The sequence below is a fragment of the Takifugu flavidus genome, chromosome 17 (genome assembly GCF_003711565.1).
Source record: "Takifugu flavidus isolate HTHZ2018 chromosome 17, ASM371156v2, whole genome shotgun sequence".
In the NCBI taxonomy this organism is placed as follows: domain Eukaryota; kingdom Metazoa; phylum Chordata; class Actinopteri; order Tetraodontiformes; family Tetraodontidae; genus Takifugu; species Takifugu flavidus.
In genome coordinates this window covers 6,192,008-6,211,194 of record NC_079536.1, presented here as the reverse complement: position 1 = coordinate 6,211,194, position 19,187 = coordinate 6,192,008, and the positions used below count along the sequence as shown (strand labels likewise).

Sequence of the window (19,187 nt, the reverse complement as noted above, 5' to 3'; positions counted from 1 at the left end):
GTAATCTCACAAAGCCACACTAGAGTTTTTGGAAACAAGGGTTTATTACCAAGTTGAAATATTGGCCTTTTTAAATACGAGAACAAAAAACTGCATTGTGGATTTATAAACTTCCGCACATTTGTTAAGGCAAATAATATGAAAAACCAAAAATAATCACTATCTTGTAAAAACCAAAAAAGCGCGCCACACACCCCATACACATCAATATAAGGAAAAACAAATGACATTTTTAAATGTGACCTGAAGTATAAATCGAAATGCTTGATTCAGCAGTCACTTAACTAAGCTCTATTTCCAGTTGACAGTGTACAGCAATAAGATGGACATGAACATTGGTCTTTTTTATGTCCTGTGAAGTGTTCAAGTGTTTCAGAAAACATGGTCAAATTTACTTTAGGTAACATATTTAAGGTTGGGAATGGGAATTTAAAAATACCATTTATTATGTGTGCATATATATTTATATAAATACAAAATGGTAAAATATAGATTTTTAAGGCACACAATCTTTTTCCGGCCAGAATCTGTTTTAAGTGCAGTTTCTTCTCAGCTGTTCAATTTGGCTTCACAGAAGAAGTTGGTCCACAGTATAAGTTCTTCCCTTTTGTCCAAGTGGGTCATTGTGGTTAAGGCAAAAAAACACCTCATTTGGAATGTTTCATAAAAAAGAATCCTCAGAAGGTGGCGCATAAGAAAAGCCCACGAAGGCATCGTCGGCTTCCATTACACTGGCGTTGACGATGGAGTGTTCTTGAGACCAACAGACTGACTTGGGAACCATCTCCTCGGTGAACTCTGGGTCGAAGTTTGAGATATCAGAAAAAGAGTTCTGTAAAGCAACAAAAAGTGAGTGAACAAAAATATTAGTCGCCGCCTAAAAATCAAACATTTGGAGCATATAAAGGAGTACAACAAATATAATGGTAGTTGGAGGTATGACACTTAATTTTAAATTTACAAGGAAGAAAAAAAATGTCAAATCAATTTAAAAAAATGAAACATAGGTACCCTCACTAATTAGAGCTAATATTTGTCTTCCGAGTATTCTGATTACAGGAAATATTTACCACTTTAGGGGTGAAGGGGGGAGGAATCTTCTTCTGTACAAGATCATCCCAGTTGATGGAGTAGAAGAAGCTGTGAGCTTTGATCTCCTCCTAATAATACAGGCGAACAAAATGATGAATTGGACGTTCAATATGGGGAGAAGAGGACTTAATATTCCCACTCACAAAATCATTAATGGAGCCCAGTCTGTGTGTGCCGTCCTTCTCCAGGAGACCTTGCAGGAGGGACCAGGCCGTGTTGGATGCTCCAGGGCGCATCCCCAGCGGCTTGTGGAGAATGTTGTCGTACATTTCGTGCGTATCCCTGCTATAGAACGGTGGCTAAAATGTGAAATAAAAGATGAGCGGAGGCACGCACTGTTGCTAAAATACAACGTAAACGCGACTGTCAAGTTAAAACTCACCAGTCCAAACAGCATTTCGTACAGCACTGATCCCAGACACCACCAGTCGACTGTGTTGTCATAGGGCTGCTTCCTCAGCACCTCAGGAGCTAAATACTGAAGAAGCAGCACTCCTTTATCATTTCAGTGGCTTAGATGGCAACACTTAATGGTGTTAATAATAATGATTCCTTTTTTAATTAAATCCTGCACAAAACAACAATAACTCAAGTCGTAATCCAAATCTCCGCTGTCATACCTCAGGTGTCCCGCAGAAAGTACTCGTAGTGTCTGACTGGGAAATGCCTTCTTTGCACAATCCAAAGTCAGTCAGAACGATGTGCCCCTTTAAAGAGAGCACACAGGGACATTTTAAGACATGCGTGCGCCTCACAGGCAGCTCATTATCTTCAGGGACTGAGGATTCTATTGTTGAGCAGGAATGTTGGCTGCAGCGTTTGCTGCTCAGGCCCATTCACTGTTCCGTCGCTTTCTCAATAAGGTCAGACAGGCAGGAAAATCGTTTGCTAGGCCTAATCCAATCACACACATTCTGTAGAGCTGGAGCAGGAAACGGCTAGAGAAGAATAACGGTACGCATGCTGTTTACGTATATGATCTCATGTAATAAACCAGCAAGTGATTCATTAACTATTCAACTATTCATTAAGCACAATTACAGTAAAGAGCTGATTACATGACGCGAATACTCACTTCATGGTCAAGAAGGATGTTTTCCGGCTTCAAGTCTCTGGATAAAAGACACACAGAGCGTGAGTTTACGCACATAGGGAACCATGACGACCGCCAAATTCAAAACACACCTATAAACGATGTTAAGGGAGTGCAGGTATCCCAGCGCGCTCGCCATCTCAGCTATGTAGAACTTTGCTCTGGGCTCAGGAAAAGTGCGCTCTTTTTGAAGATGGAAGAAAAGCTGGAAAACAAAATACAACTTTCATTAGTTTGATTTCAAACATGATTTTCTGACAGGCGTTGACCACCTACAGCATCCCGAGGGACTCATTAGGGGGCCTGACTAGAGACGACTCACTTCTCCTCCATTGATGAAGTCCAACACGAAGTATAACTTGTCCGTTGTCTGGAAGGAGTAATGAAGCCCCACCAGGAAAGGGTGTTTCACATTCTTCAGTAGCACGTTGCGCTCCGCCATGATGTGTTTTTGCTGATGAGAAAGAGTTATTTGTTAGGAGAGTTACAATTCACAATAAGCCAAAAAGCCCAAATGAACGTAAAGCTACCTCTTTTCTGTTGAGGATGACTTTTTTCTGTAAGACCTTGACTGCGTAATTCTTTCCATCTGTTTTCCGTTTTGCGAGAAAAACCTGCATCACCAGAATGATAAAGCATGACGCTTCTGTGTGAAACCCGCGACGATTTCAGCTCAAACTCTCACTTCTTATACGGGAAAAACCAAAACATGCAGAACATAACTATGAGGAGGAACAATGTTCTGCAACTCCTGCAGAACTCCACGATGTAACATTGATAAGATTCATAAATTAATTTGTCTCTTTCACAAACCTTTCCAAAACTCCCCTTCCCTATGACTTTTAAAAAGTCAAAGTCTGTCGGCTTTGCCCTGAAACAAAAATGAAAGCAAATTTACTGATGTTAAAATGTACCGTGCAATTTAGCCGGTTAGAAAAGTGTTACTAGGACAGCAGGTCGAGACGGAATGAGGAGAATTTGGGATCTGGGTTGTGTAAACATACTGTGGGTTTGCAGACGGTCCCAGGTTAATGTTTCCGGAGGTAGAGTTGTTCTGTCAGCGGTGAAGGAAAACATTATCTCAGTGCTTTTTAACATTTAACAAGAGGCTCAAACTGAAACGCAATCGTCACAGATTACCTGTTGATAAGAGACGTTTACTGCAGGCAGACTTTAGAGTTTACGCACAGACTAAAGGATTAACTGCAGCGGGGCGGGGATAAACTACCGCGACCAAATCGCAACGTAAATTAGGAAAACGTCTCACTTTTTCATCTTCGTCCTCAGAAGCGTCGGAGAAGTTTCGGATTTTGTCCATCTGTAGAAACGCCCTCACATCCGGGCTGTTTAAAGAGCAGAAAATGACGTCAGCAAGTGAGAAATGGCAAAACTAGACTTCCTTGTTTTCTTACATATAGTTTAATCTTCTTAAAAAGGGAACAACCTAAGCTATCTTCCTTTGTAACAACAAATCTGCTTTTCCGTGTTTGAAAATTAACCAGATTGTTGTTAATCGATAATCCAACATCCTGTTTTCCTCGCTCGGCCTATATAAACCTTCTGACGTCGGAGCTGCAGCACATAGGATAAAAGTTAAAAATGGAATTCCCAACACCAGAGAGAAGAAGCCTGATATTAGATTTCAAAGAAAACTTCGTCATCACAGTGAGGCAACACTTACTGGTTGCATAGTTGCGGGTGCGACACGATTTTCTTGATGAATTCGTGCAATCCAGCTCGCCTTTGCTTGATAAACTCTGTTCGGGACACGTGTGTGGTTTAAAACAGTCAAACACGGGTCAATTGTCAACATCTGGTGCTTGGATTTGAAGCCACCCACCTGGCTCAAAATTGTCCCCAAATATCCTCTTTGCGGGGATTTTAAGGTTCATAGAGGGGAACTGTTTCCGTAACTGTTGAATGGCATTGAAAGAGGAGAGGGAAACGTCACAAAGATCAAATAAATGACAGAGGCGATAAGCTTGAAAACAGTGCTGCTCCGCTACTCACTGCGTTATACAGCTTATCAAACTCTGCATAGCGTCTGAAGACAAACCATTCCTGCTGCCCCACGCTGACTAACACTTTGTAAACCTGGAAGAGACGCAGAGATTCACCCACGAGAGGCAAACGCCGCGGGTCGAGCTGAACCCAAAAGAGTCCTCGCACGCACCGTGTAACGCTTTTTCTTGTCCCTTTGTTCGTCGTGGCACGGAATGCTGACGTTAGGGAGACTGGGCTGCTCCTCCATCGTAGCGGCCGCGGGCGTTCAAATGTGCAAGGTCATAAAGCGCCACGTTCTTGTCACGAGAGGACTTCAAGTATTCAACTTGTGCTTCCCCATCCTGGGCCAGAGCTGCAGGGGAGAAAAGAGAAGGTTTTTCAGGAAGTGGATCAGGTGTTCTGCTCTCAGGCCGCAGAGGTCGCCGCCTGTGCCAGGAAGATATTTCCTGCAAACAAACAGCTCGTTTTTAAAGTTTAAACCGCTTCTCTGGGATGTCTCCATGCTTCTGGGCCCTTTAAAGATGAAGACCGGAGTGAGCACAGGGGAGAGGGAGCTCCGTATCCCAGGGCAACCGATGAACTCGCTCCTGTCTGCAAGCACGGCCATCTCCTTTGACATTTTTACGGAGATATCTCACACGCTTGAAGGTGCTTTTCTCACTCCTTTAAGGGAGGGATTATATACCTCAGCAGCCTCTTTATCCCAAACACTCACACACACTCTGTCATGTTGATTCTGTGACATTCTGCCTTGTTTTAGCCACTAGAGCTGTTTTAAAACAGCCTTCCAGGGGTGTCTGAAGCTGCAGTTACACAACAGGGTGAAAGCGCGACCCCTGTCATGGTTCTTCCTCAAGATTTAAAGAGGAGAATTAAAAATCCAAGGTGATAGAGGTCAAAACTGATCTTCACGTCCAGTTTAAGCGCTGAAAAATCTGAAACGCCTCTAAATTTACCACCGATGCATATCTCTTTTCCTGCACCGAACCGTGCAGCGTCTATTTATTTCACCACAAAGCTCTTTGTGCGCGGCCCTGACTTGACCATTGTTTTGCATTAGTGACATCAACCTAGTTTGTTCAATCGCTTTTTGTTTTGGTGCCGTCGCTCCTATTGTTGTCTGCACACAACACGCGGGAAGCCCGCCGAGGGTCAACTTTCTCCAACCGTGTCCTGATCCCGTCTGCGCCCCGAAGGGCTGTCTCATTCTGCTCACGTTGGGTTAAAGGGAGAGCAAAAAGAGCGGCTCTTTAGAATGCACGTGCGCTATCAGAGGGACCTCGTGCCCTCGCCGCCATTTGCATCTTCTTCTTCATTCATGAAAATCACAATGGCCTTTACGCTAAGTCTAAAGACAAATGACATTTTAGCCACCCTGACCATATCAGCAAGGCGGAAGTTCGGACCACATATGAGAATACCACAACTCTCCAATGAGGCTTTAGCTCTCTTAGGTAGGTCCCACTTTTAGACATTCCTGAAATATTTCAGCTGAATTGACACATAATCCGTGTAATTCCAGGAAAACGTAGATTTTCAGCTGACTCTGCTACTCCTCACGACGGAATGCAACCACTCACCACACCCACGCACACACACGCGGCGATCGAGCCTGTCGGGTCTCAAAGGCAACAGAGATCGCGACGATGAGCAAAAACAAACGTTCCCACATTCCGACGCGGCGGCTGAGGCTCTGCGTTCGTGTCACAACGCGAGAGAACTTCTGCTAACAGCCAGAAATAGAAGACATTGTCCAAAATAACACTCCTCCCGCTTTGCTCAGACACACATCCTGGTAGGTGGATATCCTATGAGGATGTGGAACATACATTATTGTGTCGCGGCATATGGAGGGAGATTATTGCCAGAAATGAATCAAAACAGACCTGCCTTGCACAAAGGGCTGCATAAAGGAATTAACCTGGACGAGCTTATTTGATCCCAACAACAAATGTGTTTATCCTTCATTTGTTAAAACGTGTGACGTCTGCCTCCATTAAGCCCAACTGACCTCAGCATCTGGACAAATTCCTGACGCAGCCGTCTGGAAACCGTCCTGTGGACTTCCCCCAACAGATCCGAATCTTGCTGCTGCTGCACTGAAAACAGGACAGAAGTTTAAATGAACACGGAGCACTTCGGCCCAGCCCGATGGGGACATTTCCTGATTGAAACATGCCTAAAAGAACTGGATTTCCACATGCAGCTTTACAGGACGCGCAACTTTCTTGTAGGCGTTTGTTTTGATCCACATTTGCTGCTGCTGTTAACGTCGCTTCCATTCAATGTTGACAAAACCCGACGAACTTTGAATCTCGGCCCTAAACACGTGTGTTACAGGAACAGACATAATAGAAGAATCAAAGTTACCTGGGAAAAGGTGTGAGGGAGCCAAATAGGCGCACCCCATCCAGTATGAAGCTAGCTTAATCGCTAAAGCAAGGGTTGTATACCAAACTACTTTCACCTTTATTTATCCTTAGTTAACCTAATGTTCGGTTTCTTTATAAACGTGACTCGTTAGTAGTGTGCATTGGCACAAATAAACGATTAAATGGCGAAAAGTGACGTTCACGAACGAGATCTTGACTGTTTTTAAGTTAGCGAACACCTCCGAAAAGTTCGGTGACCGTGAAGTTTACACGAACATCACGTACCTTGACGTCTCAGTACTCAGACGCGGTCCACGTATTCTCGTAGGTAAAGTAGGGGGTGGTGGAAATTGCCGTTCTAAAGCATTTCCAATGCCGATAGTCTCAGCATATGTTCGGGCTTGATTTGGACAAGAGCGTACAAACGTCCCAAAACTGAAAGATATTCGGCGTCTGTCAAGTAAAAGAAGCAGGAAACATCCAATGAATTTTGTCACGAGACCACAAAAACTAGCAAGGTAGACAATACACACACAGGCTATATCCGGTGAGGCGTTTCAAAATAAGACTAACACGAAGCCCAAGATGGTTTAATCCAATTTCAATTGCTATTTACACAGTAAGGAGCAGGTTTCCATGTAGGAATAAATTCTTTATTTACCCAGTAAAATTAATACTGGAGATCAAGATGAAAGTACAAGTAGCTAAAAAAGTCCTAATACAGAAAAAAGTCTTAATACAGAAAAGTGAAACATCAGCTGTATTAGCAAACTGGGAGTGTGAGCAACCAGAAAATGGTGAAATTATTATATTTTAATCATAACGGATGCCAGACTCAAAAGATCAAATTAGACAAAAATTGTTAACTAGTTAGGTAAATTAGATTTAGAACATTTACTCATGTAAGAAGCAGGTAAGTATACAGAGAACGCACAACATCAACTTCACAGTGCACGGTGTGAATAGTCAATGTTGTTGTATGAGGTAACCATGCTTATCGATGCCTCTCCGCTGTTTAGGAGTCTAATGGGAGTGGAAAAGAAAAATTTCTTAAGTCTTGATGTCCTGGATCAAAAGACATGCTTAACTGAGATTGAGCTTTAGTCATCCCACACATCAAGTTGCATATAACACCAGTAGAACATGTAAACAAAAGCAGACCTTGTACACATGGATGCAATTGAGGTGAGTTTGCAGAACTGTCCTTAAATTGCCTGGGGAAGTTGGCCTTAAGGCCTTTCTCGCCCTAATGTAACTGTAATTACATTAAAGAGGTCATTTGCATAAAATATATGAATTAAACTTCCATAACGATGCCTGACCTGTTAAGTTGCTCTGACCAGTGATCAGTTGCTCTGTTACTACAAAACCAGGTTTCTCAATCAAATTCACTTGGTTTCACTCATCAGAAAGATAAATGTAAAGGACATCTGAACATACTGTTCAATTTTTCAGTCTTGATCTTTCTCATTATGGTACACTTTATTAGGACTTTAATTTGACAAAAACAACAATCGATTTCCGGTCATGTTTTGGTTGGTTAGACGGCAACGGTTGTTTTCTCAGGAATTACAACATGGAGTAAAGACAGTTAAACTGCGCCATCTACAGGCCAAAACCGGAAACACACCGCACTAATTCTGCATATTTTGATCATTACTAAGAAAACGTAAGTGAACTTCCTATGACGGAATGACAATCAGAATAAGCGTGAAAACAAAAAATAACAATAACTTACAAAATGTACCTTTAAGAGAGTTGACGTACCTAGTATTATTTTAAAAAGTCTTCTCAACGTTACCGTTTGTTTCAGCTCAACTTACTGTATCAGTTGGTTGTAGGTTAATGCCATTTAACGCCACTAGGTGTCAGCAAAGCATTTATGACACAATTAAAATGCGCAGTATCGCAACACTTTATGTAAGCGTTTGGACAATTTACAATAGTTGCGCAAGTTGTGAACTTCACATTAAATATGCACCATCTGGTAAAAATTAATAATTTAGTTATTAGTTATCTTCCATCACTGTCGGTCAATTTGTCTGCAGTATCATTTTAGCAAGTGATAATTTCAATATTACGTAATAGTGGTAAAATTGGAAAGTGAGATTTAAAACTTTTTCCTCGAGTGAAACTAGATGTGAACCCTCCGCCCCCCCTGAAGGGCCTCCGAAAGTCCCCGAAGTCCCAGAGAGGCACCAGCGGTTTAATGAAAAGATCCATTCTGCTGTAAAAAGCGACTGTACACAAAGGCCGCCTCCTCCGAACATCAACCAATCACATTAAGCCCGCTCAGAATTCTGACCAATTGCGAGTTTCCCCGTTCTAGTTTCCGTCCAATCAAATTCGAGCTTGTTTAGCAGCACGATTTCTGACCAATCAGATGAGAGGCCGCCGAGCAGAGGGCTGGGCGCGAGAATCGGCGGGATGGACAAAAATCATAAACGCCAGCTAGAAACAGATAAATAAGAGAGGACCAGCCTAGATCAGGTGTAATGAAAATTACCGTGTTATTTTTTCATTTTTTATACAGACTGTAATGTTAATATCCTCTCAGAAACACGTAACGAAGGAGTACACGGGCTTTTTTAAATTTGAAACTGGAATAATGTTTAACATAATAGTTACGGCTGTTGCACCGGAGTCATAATGTCACAGAAGGTGCCGAAATCTAGCGGCTAAACGGAGCTAAATTCCATCGAAACAAACGATGACCGACGAGGATTTCTATGGATAAACACCTGTTAATGTGGGACTTTAAAATACTTCCAAACACAGCTTCGTCTCCGGAAAAGTTGACCCAACCAAGCGGCTGTCATGGACTTCGAGAATAAGCGCAGGTGGGTGCAAATATAATGCTCCTTAACCATTTTTGTTATCTACTTTTTTACAGCCAGCAAGCTTAAAATATGAATAAAAGTAACTATATAACACGGCATCATTCCTACAAAATAATGTAGATAAATGCTATATGTGCACCTGTCGTGACATAAAGTTCATAAGAGCTAAATGTGTGGTTCTTTAATCATACCATCATATTAACTGCAACAAATGCCTAATTTACATAAGTCATATTCTGTCTAACTCTACCTGAGGTCATTTTATTCAACATTTGCCTTGGTATTTCCCATGAAACAGCATTTTAAACCAGCACCTAAATGCAGAAAAAGGGTAGATCACAAGTTATTAACATATTAATTATCAATGTTTACCAGCCAAATACACAGTACGGTAATAACTCCTTCTTTTCTCTGTGCAATGACATCTCAAACTTGTTAAAAGTCAGATCCCATCATTCCTGGTTCATATTCAACACTTAGATGTTCACATTGAACATGCATTTTTTCTTTTTAATGCAAAAGGATCTAAAGGTAGTTGATAGGGAGAGCAAACATCTATTGTAATGGCAGTTTCTTATTTTCCTGAGGCTAATATGTAAACCGCATGCTAAACCAAATCCAACAGGGTTACATAAAACCAATTTTTTTGTTCTTCTTTTGAAATATTTTGAAAACTGGACCGTTGGCTTTCCTGTGCCCCTGACCGCACCCCTGCACACTGCCTCCTCCATCCCAGTGACGCACTCACTTGCGCACCTCTGGAGGTGAAAGAGCCTGTTGATGTGGGATGGCCCCTCTCCTACCATCCCCCCTCCTCCCCTATGGAGCCAAACTCACTTCCCTCTTTCCCGGTGAGAGAACCAGGCCTCGCCAAACGCTGATGCGTTGGAGTTTCCACACAGAAAGACCTTGTATGATCCCAAACCAAAGGCTTGCTTAATGTCTGGGACATGCTTATGTACTCAGGAGCCTGTGGCTCTTCTAAAGAACCCCTATAACTCAGCTTCTTAATTAAATTCTTCTCCACTACAACAAAGACCTGGTTACCAGCCTGGCCAACAGCAAACTTTTATGGGAATGTGGAATTATAGAGCTTCATGCCAACATCTTACATCAGCGGAGAGAGATTTTATGCCTTTTTATATATTATAGGTGGATACAAGTGGCTTGATTCTACCCGATCTTTTATACTGAATTTAAATGAACACACTTTTTTTAGTAAAAGACTAAAGTAATCTAACAAAACTTATCTTTGTAATGAATTTATTTAGGGATGTTAGCTTGAGCACTTTTAGTTCTTTTGCCTCATTTATGTGGAGTCCTGATAGAAACGCGTCGCTGTTCGACATCTGCTCTTCATTAATCCCGCATCCTTCACGTGCGTTTTCAGTAACGATGAGGACGAAGAGGTACAATCCACAGACCCAGAGAGTAAAGAGAAGAACAAGGATAAAAAGAGCCTGTGCAAAGTGAAATGGTCCCGTGACGAAGTAAGTCTGGGTTCCAACGAAATCTCCCTATTTATGTGCTGCAAGCATCTTCACGATGGTGAAGGATAGCATATTTACATGTTTTACTCTCCTTTTCAGGATGAAAAGCTGAAAAAGCTTGTAGAACAGCATGGAACGGACTCCTGGAAATCCATAGCTAACCATTTCCCTGTGTGTATTTGCTTGAATTTGCATGAAATAGTCCCAGCAGCTGCACATGTATGTGGGAGGAGAGCTCAGTGAGCGGTGGTACGTGTGTAATGTGCTGCGCTTTGTGCGGCTGTGTTGCAGGGAAGGACAGATGGCCAGTGTCAGCACCGCTGGCAGAAGGTGCTCAACCCTGAACTGGTAAAAGGACCCTGGACTAAAGAGGAGGATCAAAAGGTAAGATGAGCTGGGAGTTTCCTGATGTGGACAGAAAGAGAGCGGTAAAGATGGTAAACAATACTGGAGAGACATAACAAAAGTGGCACTACTGATGTTTCTTTTACTGTTAATTAATTAACTCTGAAAACATCTTCAGCTAAATACTTAATAATTTTATACTGTCCTAATAATTTCTTTGAATAAAATGAACCTGATGTCCTCCCTTATAAAATACAATGACAGTGGCGATCATTAGTCTGGAGCACATTCCCACTTTGTCCAAGGAACCTTCAGTATGTTCCCCAGCTCTGATATTTCCAAAGCACTCCTTAAATGGATTATGATTACTTTAGAGAGCCAAGCGTGGAGCCTTAATCCTTCAACAACTTGGCATCGTCACAAAAATACAGAGCCTTCAGAAATGACTTCACACATTTTTTTGGCATTTCAGATGGAAACACTCCAAAAAGATGTTGGCTGCTTTTCCCCTCTTCTCTTGAAGTGGTAACAATGATTTCCTGATGTTCGCGCAGGTCATCGACTTGGTGCAAAAGTACGGCCCCAAACGTTGGTCGGTCATTGCCAAGCACCTCCAGGGAAGGATTGGGAAGCAGTGCCGCGAACGATGGCACAATCACCTCAACCCAGAAGTCAAGAAGTCTTCTTGGACTCAGGAAGAGGACAGAATCATCTATGAGGCCCACAAACGGCTCGGCAACCGCTGGGCAGAGATCTCCAAGCTCCTTCCTGGACGGTATAGCCAAATATTTCTTGTCAGACTTTTGTAAAAAGATGGAAATACTGAGCCAACTGCTCCCCCACAGGACAGATAATTCCATCAAGAACCATTGGAACTCCACCATGAGGAGGAAGGTGGAGCATGAGGGCTACCTGCAGGATGGCTGCAAAGGGTTCACTTCTTCTCACACTGGGGGGAAGAGACGGCACCACAGACCGTGTCCTCCAACCCCAGCAGAGCCCCAACGGTGCGACCACAGCCCCCTGCCCATACCAGGGTCCAAACAGGTCCTAGTCTCTCCCTGCGGTTTCTAAAATATCCTTTGCGATTTCTTCAAAGCATGTTTTTAGATGCTGTACTGTGTTACAGATCGGGGGATATCCGTATGAGAATCAGAGTGAACACTTGATGGAGAGTCTGTCTGATAATTCAGGCTTCATATCAGTGAGTCTTTGCAGGTTCATTTGCATGCTAGCGGGGGAAAACTTCTGGACGTTTTTATAGTAGCTCTTTGTGATGATAAACTCTAAACCTCAAATCAAATACTTTAATGCCTGTTTTTTTTTATCTAACATTTAACAAACAAGCTTAACTCTGACGTGTTTTACAGCTATGGGACCTATTGTTTTTGTCTGGTGTTCTTAACTTCTTCCTTTCCTCCTTTTCTCCCCCGACATCTCCTCCCTGACGTTTGTTTATTTCAGCTGTCCTGTCCGGATGATCCCGAAAAAGAGCAAAGAATTAAGGAGCTTGAGCTCCTGCTTATGTCAGCAGAGAATGAAGTCCAACGACCAATTCAGTGCAGAGGTCCAAGTGTAAGAACACACTGTGGATGTGTGTTTGCATACTTAGCCTAGCTCCTTTCTAGTTTACATACACTGGGAAAAGTTTGAGAAGGTTTTGAGCTGCATTTTATTATTGCATTGATTCTTCAGGAGGAAGAAATTAATGCTTGAGACTAAATGACTTTTATCAGTGTATGTGGGTTAAAAGAAAGATTGACACTCTTGTTTCTTTAGCTACTTTAGTTGCCCATCTTGCTACCCATCAAACTACCCTGAAGCTCTGCACAGTAGTTGCCCACCATTGCTACTTTCCAGCCCTAAACCCTCTCGATCCCTTTAATCCTCACCTCCACCTCCATGCTCTGTCACTCCTTGTTTTCCTGCTGTGTCTCTGTTCAACAGAATTTTCACATTTGATCCTTTCTGATCGGGTGATATCTTGTAGTTTATTTTCTCCATAAGATGCCGTTTTCCCCATATTCAGCGCTCGCATCTCCTTCTTTGCCCTTCAGGAGGAGTACGCGACGTGGGCAGACAGCGTGTCCGATGATGCACTGAACACAGGCTGCAGCAGCCCGCAGGAGCTGGATGAAAGGCGGTCCTGGCAGGGCCCTAAGATTCCACAGGGACCTCCGCCACAACTTCCTGTCTCGCCCAGCAAGTTCCTGGCTGTGGAGGCCAGCACTGTACTCTGTACTCTACAAACCATACCTGAATTTGCAGAGACGATGGAGCTCATTGACTCAGTGAGTAACAAAAGCAGTAATGAGCCGACTGAATCGCAGTCCAAATGGTTGACTCGGGAATCCTGAATACATTAAATCTATTGTAGATGTGCTCTGCTCTGCAGGACCCTGTTTCTTGGGGCGACGTGGCCAGTTTTGATGTCTGTGAGGGTGCTACACCACCAAGACAGAACCCGGTGGGCTTCGCCAGCCTCCAGCAGGAGAGCATGATCGACTGTTCAACGGGTCACACGGTCAGCAGCAACGCTGTCCTCTCTGGCCAAGAGAAGAACTGCGCCTCATTCCTCGTCGGTGGGGTCACTTCTTTGACGCCCATCAGCTCATCAAAGCCCACCCAGATCTCTGTTTGGAGGAGGAGAAGGAAAGAAAGAGGGGAAATGTCACCTCTCTGTGATAGGACAGGCTCCTCGTTCTTGGAAAATACATCAAATTCACCCAAGAAAACACCTACAAAATCACTGCCATTCACCCCATCACGAGTAAATGAATTATTCATTATCTACTTTACCAAAACTGATTCCTCTCAAAGTTGATGGGATGAAGATGATCATTGTCTGTTTGTGTAACCCCGCCCCCCCTAGATTTGCAACATATCAGGAACTGAACACCTCGGCTTGGACACCCCTGCACTCACCTCTACTCCTGTTTGTGGCCAAAGGTGTCTCATCAACACACCACTCCACAAAGAGACCACACCCAAGCACCAGAAAGAGAATGACGGGTAAAAAAGCTTCACAAAAGAGTATTACGCTGCGTTCCACGACCAGCTTAATGTAACTTCTCAGAGCTTGTGGACGACATATTGTATTCTCTGTCATTTTAGATCTCGGACTCCTACATTTCGTAAAACCGTCACGATTCCAACCCCGAGGACACCGACTCCCTTCAAAAATGCTTTGGCTGCACAGGAAAAAATGCACGGGCCACTGAAGATGGAGGTGAGAGCTCTATTACACATGCGCATTTCTGCCGCGCCCTCTTTCGCCTGGCTCACGGCTGTGGGACGACTCGTTTCAGCCGCAACCGCTGGCTTTTCTAGAAGAAGACATACGTGAAGTTCTGAAGCAGGAAACCGGAGCGGACATCTTTAGCAGAGTAGACCAGCCAGACTACAGACTGTGGAAACAGACGGTAAGTGTCGTCTTCATATCAAATATATTAATCTCTTTCAGGTTGAGACGCTGCATTTAAAGGGTAAATCTTGGTTATAAATGTACTTTGATTCCAGATCGATGGGCCAGCAAGAAAGGTCCGTAAGTCTCTAGTGCTGGACCCCTGGGGGAAGGACTGCCTCAATATTCAAATTTTTCAAGAGCAGCTCAACAATGCACAAGTGAGCCATGATGGTAGCACCACGCCCTCAACACTCACATGACGTATTACACGAGAATGACAGGATGCTTTTTGAAACTGTCCCCAGCTGCCAGATGAAAGTCTGCTGACAAATTCTTCAATGAATGCTCCAATCCTTGAGCAGGAGGAGTGCAGCCGTTCTCTAACGTCTGACCACGAGGAGCCACCTCAGCGCTCCACCAGCCCCCGGATGAAGAAGCTTCTTGCCTCCAGCAAAGCATCAAAACACGCCTCTCTACAGGTAAAGAGAGACTTCTCTCACCATGGTAACTACTACTACTCACTGGCGTCCTTCTCTGCAGGTGAGTGAATGGGAAGCAGTGGTTTATGGGAAGACAGAGGACCAGCTGATCATGACAGAACAGGCCCGCCTGTACCTGAACCCTTATCCGTCATCTGGTTCTACCTCAAGAGCCCTCGTGCTTTAACGCCGTCCAGCCGCTGAGCAAGAAACGCTCCACTCGTCCAGCTACTGGATCCCTTAAGAGACAATCTAGTAAAGACAAATTCTATTTTTTTAAACACGAGGGCACCCCTACGCATAGCCGCTGGCATTGTTTTTAAAGTCACCACGAATGTGGCTAACTACAGTGGATGTTTTTAATGGATATTTTTGAAACAACAACACTACTCACTGTTTACCATCCTCCACTTTGATAAACTGCCCTTTAGGCGTCCATCATAAACCACACCTATGGAAATTCTAGATTTTTACTGCCGTGTTTTATCAAAATCTACACTATAGATTCTTAACGACACCTTGACCATAGAGGAAATATTAACATTTGCTTTCACAGTTAGAATAATGCTTCTTTATGGCTTTTTTATGGTTACCTTTTAGTAAGAATGGGTCAGTTTTGCACAACTGAGTTATTCTGCTGCTGACCAATGAGCAGCGGTTTGAAGGGCAAACTGGACAACAGGAGACGAACGGAGGTTCCTTTTTCTCAACACGTTTCCTTTCCGAGGCCATAGTGTCCTTAGAGGCATTGGTTGAATGTATTTCATTTGCTACGTACATGCGTACGTTCAGAAGACTGAAGGGTACCTTAATGTTAATTTCTGTTTTATTTATTGTCGACAGCTCTAAAGTTTAGATATTAATATAAATCTGACACTGCAATTTTGCTTTTAAGTTAACTTCGCTGAAGAAACAGCCTAAAAACTCTCACTTGTTCTAAAGCTCTCCTCTCTTGTCCCTTTTTTATCCAAGAGGTTCTGATCCATTCCCAGTGGATGTAAAATGATTCTTGAAATTATTCCCAGCCTGATGATATCAGTGGAACAGGGGATCAATAACAGAGATTGCTTTAAACAGCTTAAATCAACACCAACCAGTTTTCACATCATCAGTGTTTGAAGGATTTAACTATTGTTTGAAAGGTGTAGGTTTTATTTATTCATGATCTACTAATTTATTTATTTCTTTTCAAATGTTTTATGGAAATTATTGAAGAATTTTATCGTCAAAAATCAGGACTGGGCTACTGTTTGTTTTTCCAGCATAGTAAAAATATGCACTGCCACTAATTTTACTTCCCGATTAGGCAAGATCAAGCAAATAATCATACGAAGTTGTATTTATGATCCTGTAACAGGTAGCTAGGACATGTTTTGTTTATTCAGATGGTCTTCCTCACTGTTATGTAGCGCGACTCCATCTCTGACCTCTAATCATAGACAAATTGCACTTTTTTTCTCCCTCATTTAATTTTAAATGTTTAATCTCAAAATGTAGCGCTTGTCCTTTTTATTTGTCTTTGTTTTATTTTTATTTGTCTCCCTTTTTTATGAAGGTTGACTTTAAGACCTTTCTGCTCGGTTTCTGCTTCACAAATCCACGCTCCAGGACACAACACACGGATCTTAGATACCTTTTGTTTAAGAGGGATCCAGCACGACTTGTCCAACCAGTTCCAAATGTGATCCCATCACCAGCTAATCTTGTATATCTGCTGATGTGCCCTTCAGCAAGTCCTCAAAGTCCTTCCAGTTTACTCACATTCTGCAATAGAAAGTGCTTGAATTTTAAACATGCACCAGTTTGGATGTGATAGATTGGAAACGTACTGTTTGTACAACAGGGCAGCTAGAAACCGGTGTGTTGTCCGCATTAGTGGCTCTTGTATCAGCCATGAGCCGGATTATCTGACACGAAGTCTTTGAGCGAGCATAAGAAGGGAATCTCGTCAGTGCGATCAAGTGGAAAAATCAGGAGTCCCTAGAATTTTCGAGCAAAAATCAACATACCATCCTTAAGATTTGAATCCAGTTGTTGAGATGTGTCTAATGTGTATATAAATGTTTCATTTGTTGCTTTGATTTGTGTTGTGTGACGTCCACATGGGTGGTGTTGCTCCCAAACCGCATTTGTGGAGTCATAGGTTTGAAGGGAATGAAGTAGAGACGCAAGATCGGAGTATAAAAGATGCTGGATACGGTGAATTGCCGCTTTATTTTGTAGCATTTTCAGCTGAAGTCATAACTGAGTTGCCATAGAAACCTGCCATCTGTAATTAAAACCATGTGCTTGAAATAAATATGTTGCCTGACATTTCAAATATTGTTTTCTGCTCTTTGCTCTGGTTGGTTGCCAAATCTTCCATTTTAAATACATTTCTATTGCCCTCATAGTGAAAAATGACAGATGTGCAGGTACATCGCCAAGTTTGGGGTGGTTAAATCTAATAGAGCAGTTTAAGTTGAACCCCCCCCCCCCCCACTCCACACACACACACACATATTCTCCATCTTCTGTCATATGAGCATGTTTTGGGATGCCGTCAACTTGGCCTGGAGTCCAGAGACACGAGCCCCCCCTCCATTGGAACAAGAGGCCTCCCCACAGGGTCAGCTGCTCACCCTAAAGGGGCCCACTCACCCATGACTTAATGCCCCCCAGCTCCATTGTCCTCAGGCCTGTTGGCTTTATAGGCCCATGCACTCATTTGCCCCCCAAATGGAGGGAAGGTAAATGACGTGACAACCTGCCGTATGCCAAAGGAGCAAGAGCGCACATAAACACACGGGCGCCACATGCACGCCACGTCCACTTAATCAATCTGTCCTCCCTCTGCTCTCCTTCTCCTATAAGAGGGTCTTTTGTTACCCTCTGACCCAAATGGGTTGAAAGATGTCAGGAACCTTTTCCTCTTAATTGGATAGTAGCAGTGGCCCCGCCCACCCTATGCTTCTAGCTTGTTTTTAACATGACTTACTGACCTGTCCACGCACATTCTAGATTTGTGAGAGACGGGCTGTATCTTTTCCACCCCTCTGCCAACCAGCTTCCTCCCAGAATCCGACCTGTCCTCTTCCCCACACACCCAAAAAGCAAAGCAAGCTATCTCTCTCCCATCTCTCTCTCTCCAACACACACACGCAGGTTGCTTTTGTGTATGCTAGACAGCAGATGGCAGCCCATTATTGGGCTGACACAGTAGTCATCTGGCATGCACCCTGTCACCCCCTTCACCCTCACCCCGCCCCACCCTCCGTCCCTCCCCCTCTTGAAGACACCCTACGCTAGAGGAGCAAGGCGGTGTGCTTTTAGGCGGGAGAGTCCGCAGTGCTCCATGTGTGTTTACGCGCGCTCATGCACGTGTGTGTAGGTCCGGACTCTGGCCATTCTGCCCTATATAGGTCACTGTTTCCATGTGTGTGCTGGCACCACTAAGAGCCCACTTGAATTCATTACCCACAACCATCTGCAGGCACAGAGGCAAAACAAAGCTCCAGGTGGGAATAAAGGCATTTCACTCCATCTCTCTCTCTTTTCTCTCTCTCTTTATTCAAACACGTACTTTTAATCTGATTATGAACATGGATTACCGTACTAATAATGCCCCAAAATCATCCAAACTGGTACGAGTGAAAGAGTTCTATATGCTATGAAAATGCGCAATTCTCATTTAGATTATAGGTGCTAATTGATCTCGAATCATTTTTTTTATTTAAGAGTGAAGTTCTATATTTATTGAAAGTAAGAAATTTGATAGAAATATAAAGAGCTGCCCCAGCAGTCCTCTGTGTTTGGATATTCAGATCAATTCATTCTGTCAAAATCAGAAAAATAAACCCTAAAATTAGACTGGAAGTGTCCTCTAGACTATTTTTTTACTTCAATAAAGGAAACGAAGACGTGTTTTGGTGCTCCCTGTCTGTCACGAGGTCAGCCTGTGACATCTCTCACTTGGACTTTCTTTTCTGTTTTGAGAAGATAAGATAATGTGCGACAGTAACACCGATCCCTCCTTCACACGGTCCCGCCAGTGGATCCACCTCTCCCTGGAACGTCAGCGCTCACC

The 19,187-nt window shown here is 43.3% G+C and overlaps 2 protein-coding genes across 6 annotated transcripts; one reads left to right on the top strand and one right to left on the bottom strand.

Annotated features, from left to right (window-relative positions):
* Positions 1-25: 25 nt before the first annotated feature.
* On the bottom strand, positions 26-7,071 carry sgk3 (serum/glucocorticoid regulated kinase family member 3). 3 transcript variants are annotated; one of them, XM_057013776.1, is made up of 18 exons: positions 6,847-7,071; positions 6,201-6,288; positions 4,359-4,541; positions 4,196-4,279; positions 4,026-4,098; positions 3,867-3,942; positions 3,453-3,528; positions 3,190-3,239; positions 2,999-3,056; positions 2,716-2,799; positions 2,508-2,639; positions 2,278-2,390; positions 2,168-2,204; positions 1,713-1,799; positions 1,475-1,570; positions 1,236-1,391; positions 1,071-1,160; positions 26-832 (listed from the first exon to the last, which is right to left on the bottom strand). In XM_057013776.1, exons 3-18 carry the CDS (start codon positions 4,434-4,436, stop codon positions 662-664), a joined length of 1,461 nt encoding a protein of 486 aa, XP_056869756.1. In that variant the 5' UTR covers positions 4,437-4,541; positions 6,201-6,288; positions 6,847-7,071; the 3' UTR covers positions 26-661. The 3 variants fall into 3 exon arrangements, with proteins under 3 accessions (XP_056869756.1, XP_056869757.1, XP_056869759.1); XM_057013777.1 differs by having other exon boundaries at positions 6,201-6,283; XM_057013779.1 differs by lacking the exons at positions 6,201-6,288; positions 6,847-7,071 and adding an exon at positions 5,770-6,141.
* A 1,939-nt stretch (positions 7,072-9,010) lies between these two features.
* On the top strand, positions 9,011-17,441 carry mybl1 (v-myb avian myeloblastosis viral oncogene homolog-like 1). Of its 3 annotated transcripts, none has more exons than XM_057013771.1 (16): positions 9,011-9,401; positions 10,792-10,891; positions 10,991-11,062; positions 11,183-11,275; positions 11,791-12,011; positions 12,082-12,283; positions 12,366-12,440; positions 12,701-12,811; positions 13,294-13,527; positions 13,632-14,006; positions 14,109-14,248; positions 14,351-14,465; positions 14,545-14,658; positions 14,756-14,860; positions 14,948-15,121; positions 15,183-17,441. In XM_057013771.1, exons 1-16 carry the CDS (start codon positions 9,379-9,381, stop codon positions 15,306-15,308), a joined length of 2,280 nt encoding a protein of 759 aa, XP_056869751.1. In that variant the 5' UTR covers positions 9,011-9,378; the 3' UTR covers positions 15,309-17,441. The 3 variants fall into 3 exon arrangements, with proteins under 3 accessions (XP_056869751.1, XP_056869750.1, XP_056869752.1); XM_057013770.1 differs by having other exon boundaries at positions 13,614-14,006; XM_057013772.1 differs by lacking the exon at positions 12,701-12,811 and having other exon boundaries at positions 13,614-14,006.
* Positions 17,442-19,187: the final 1,746 nt, after the last annotated feature.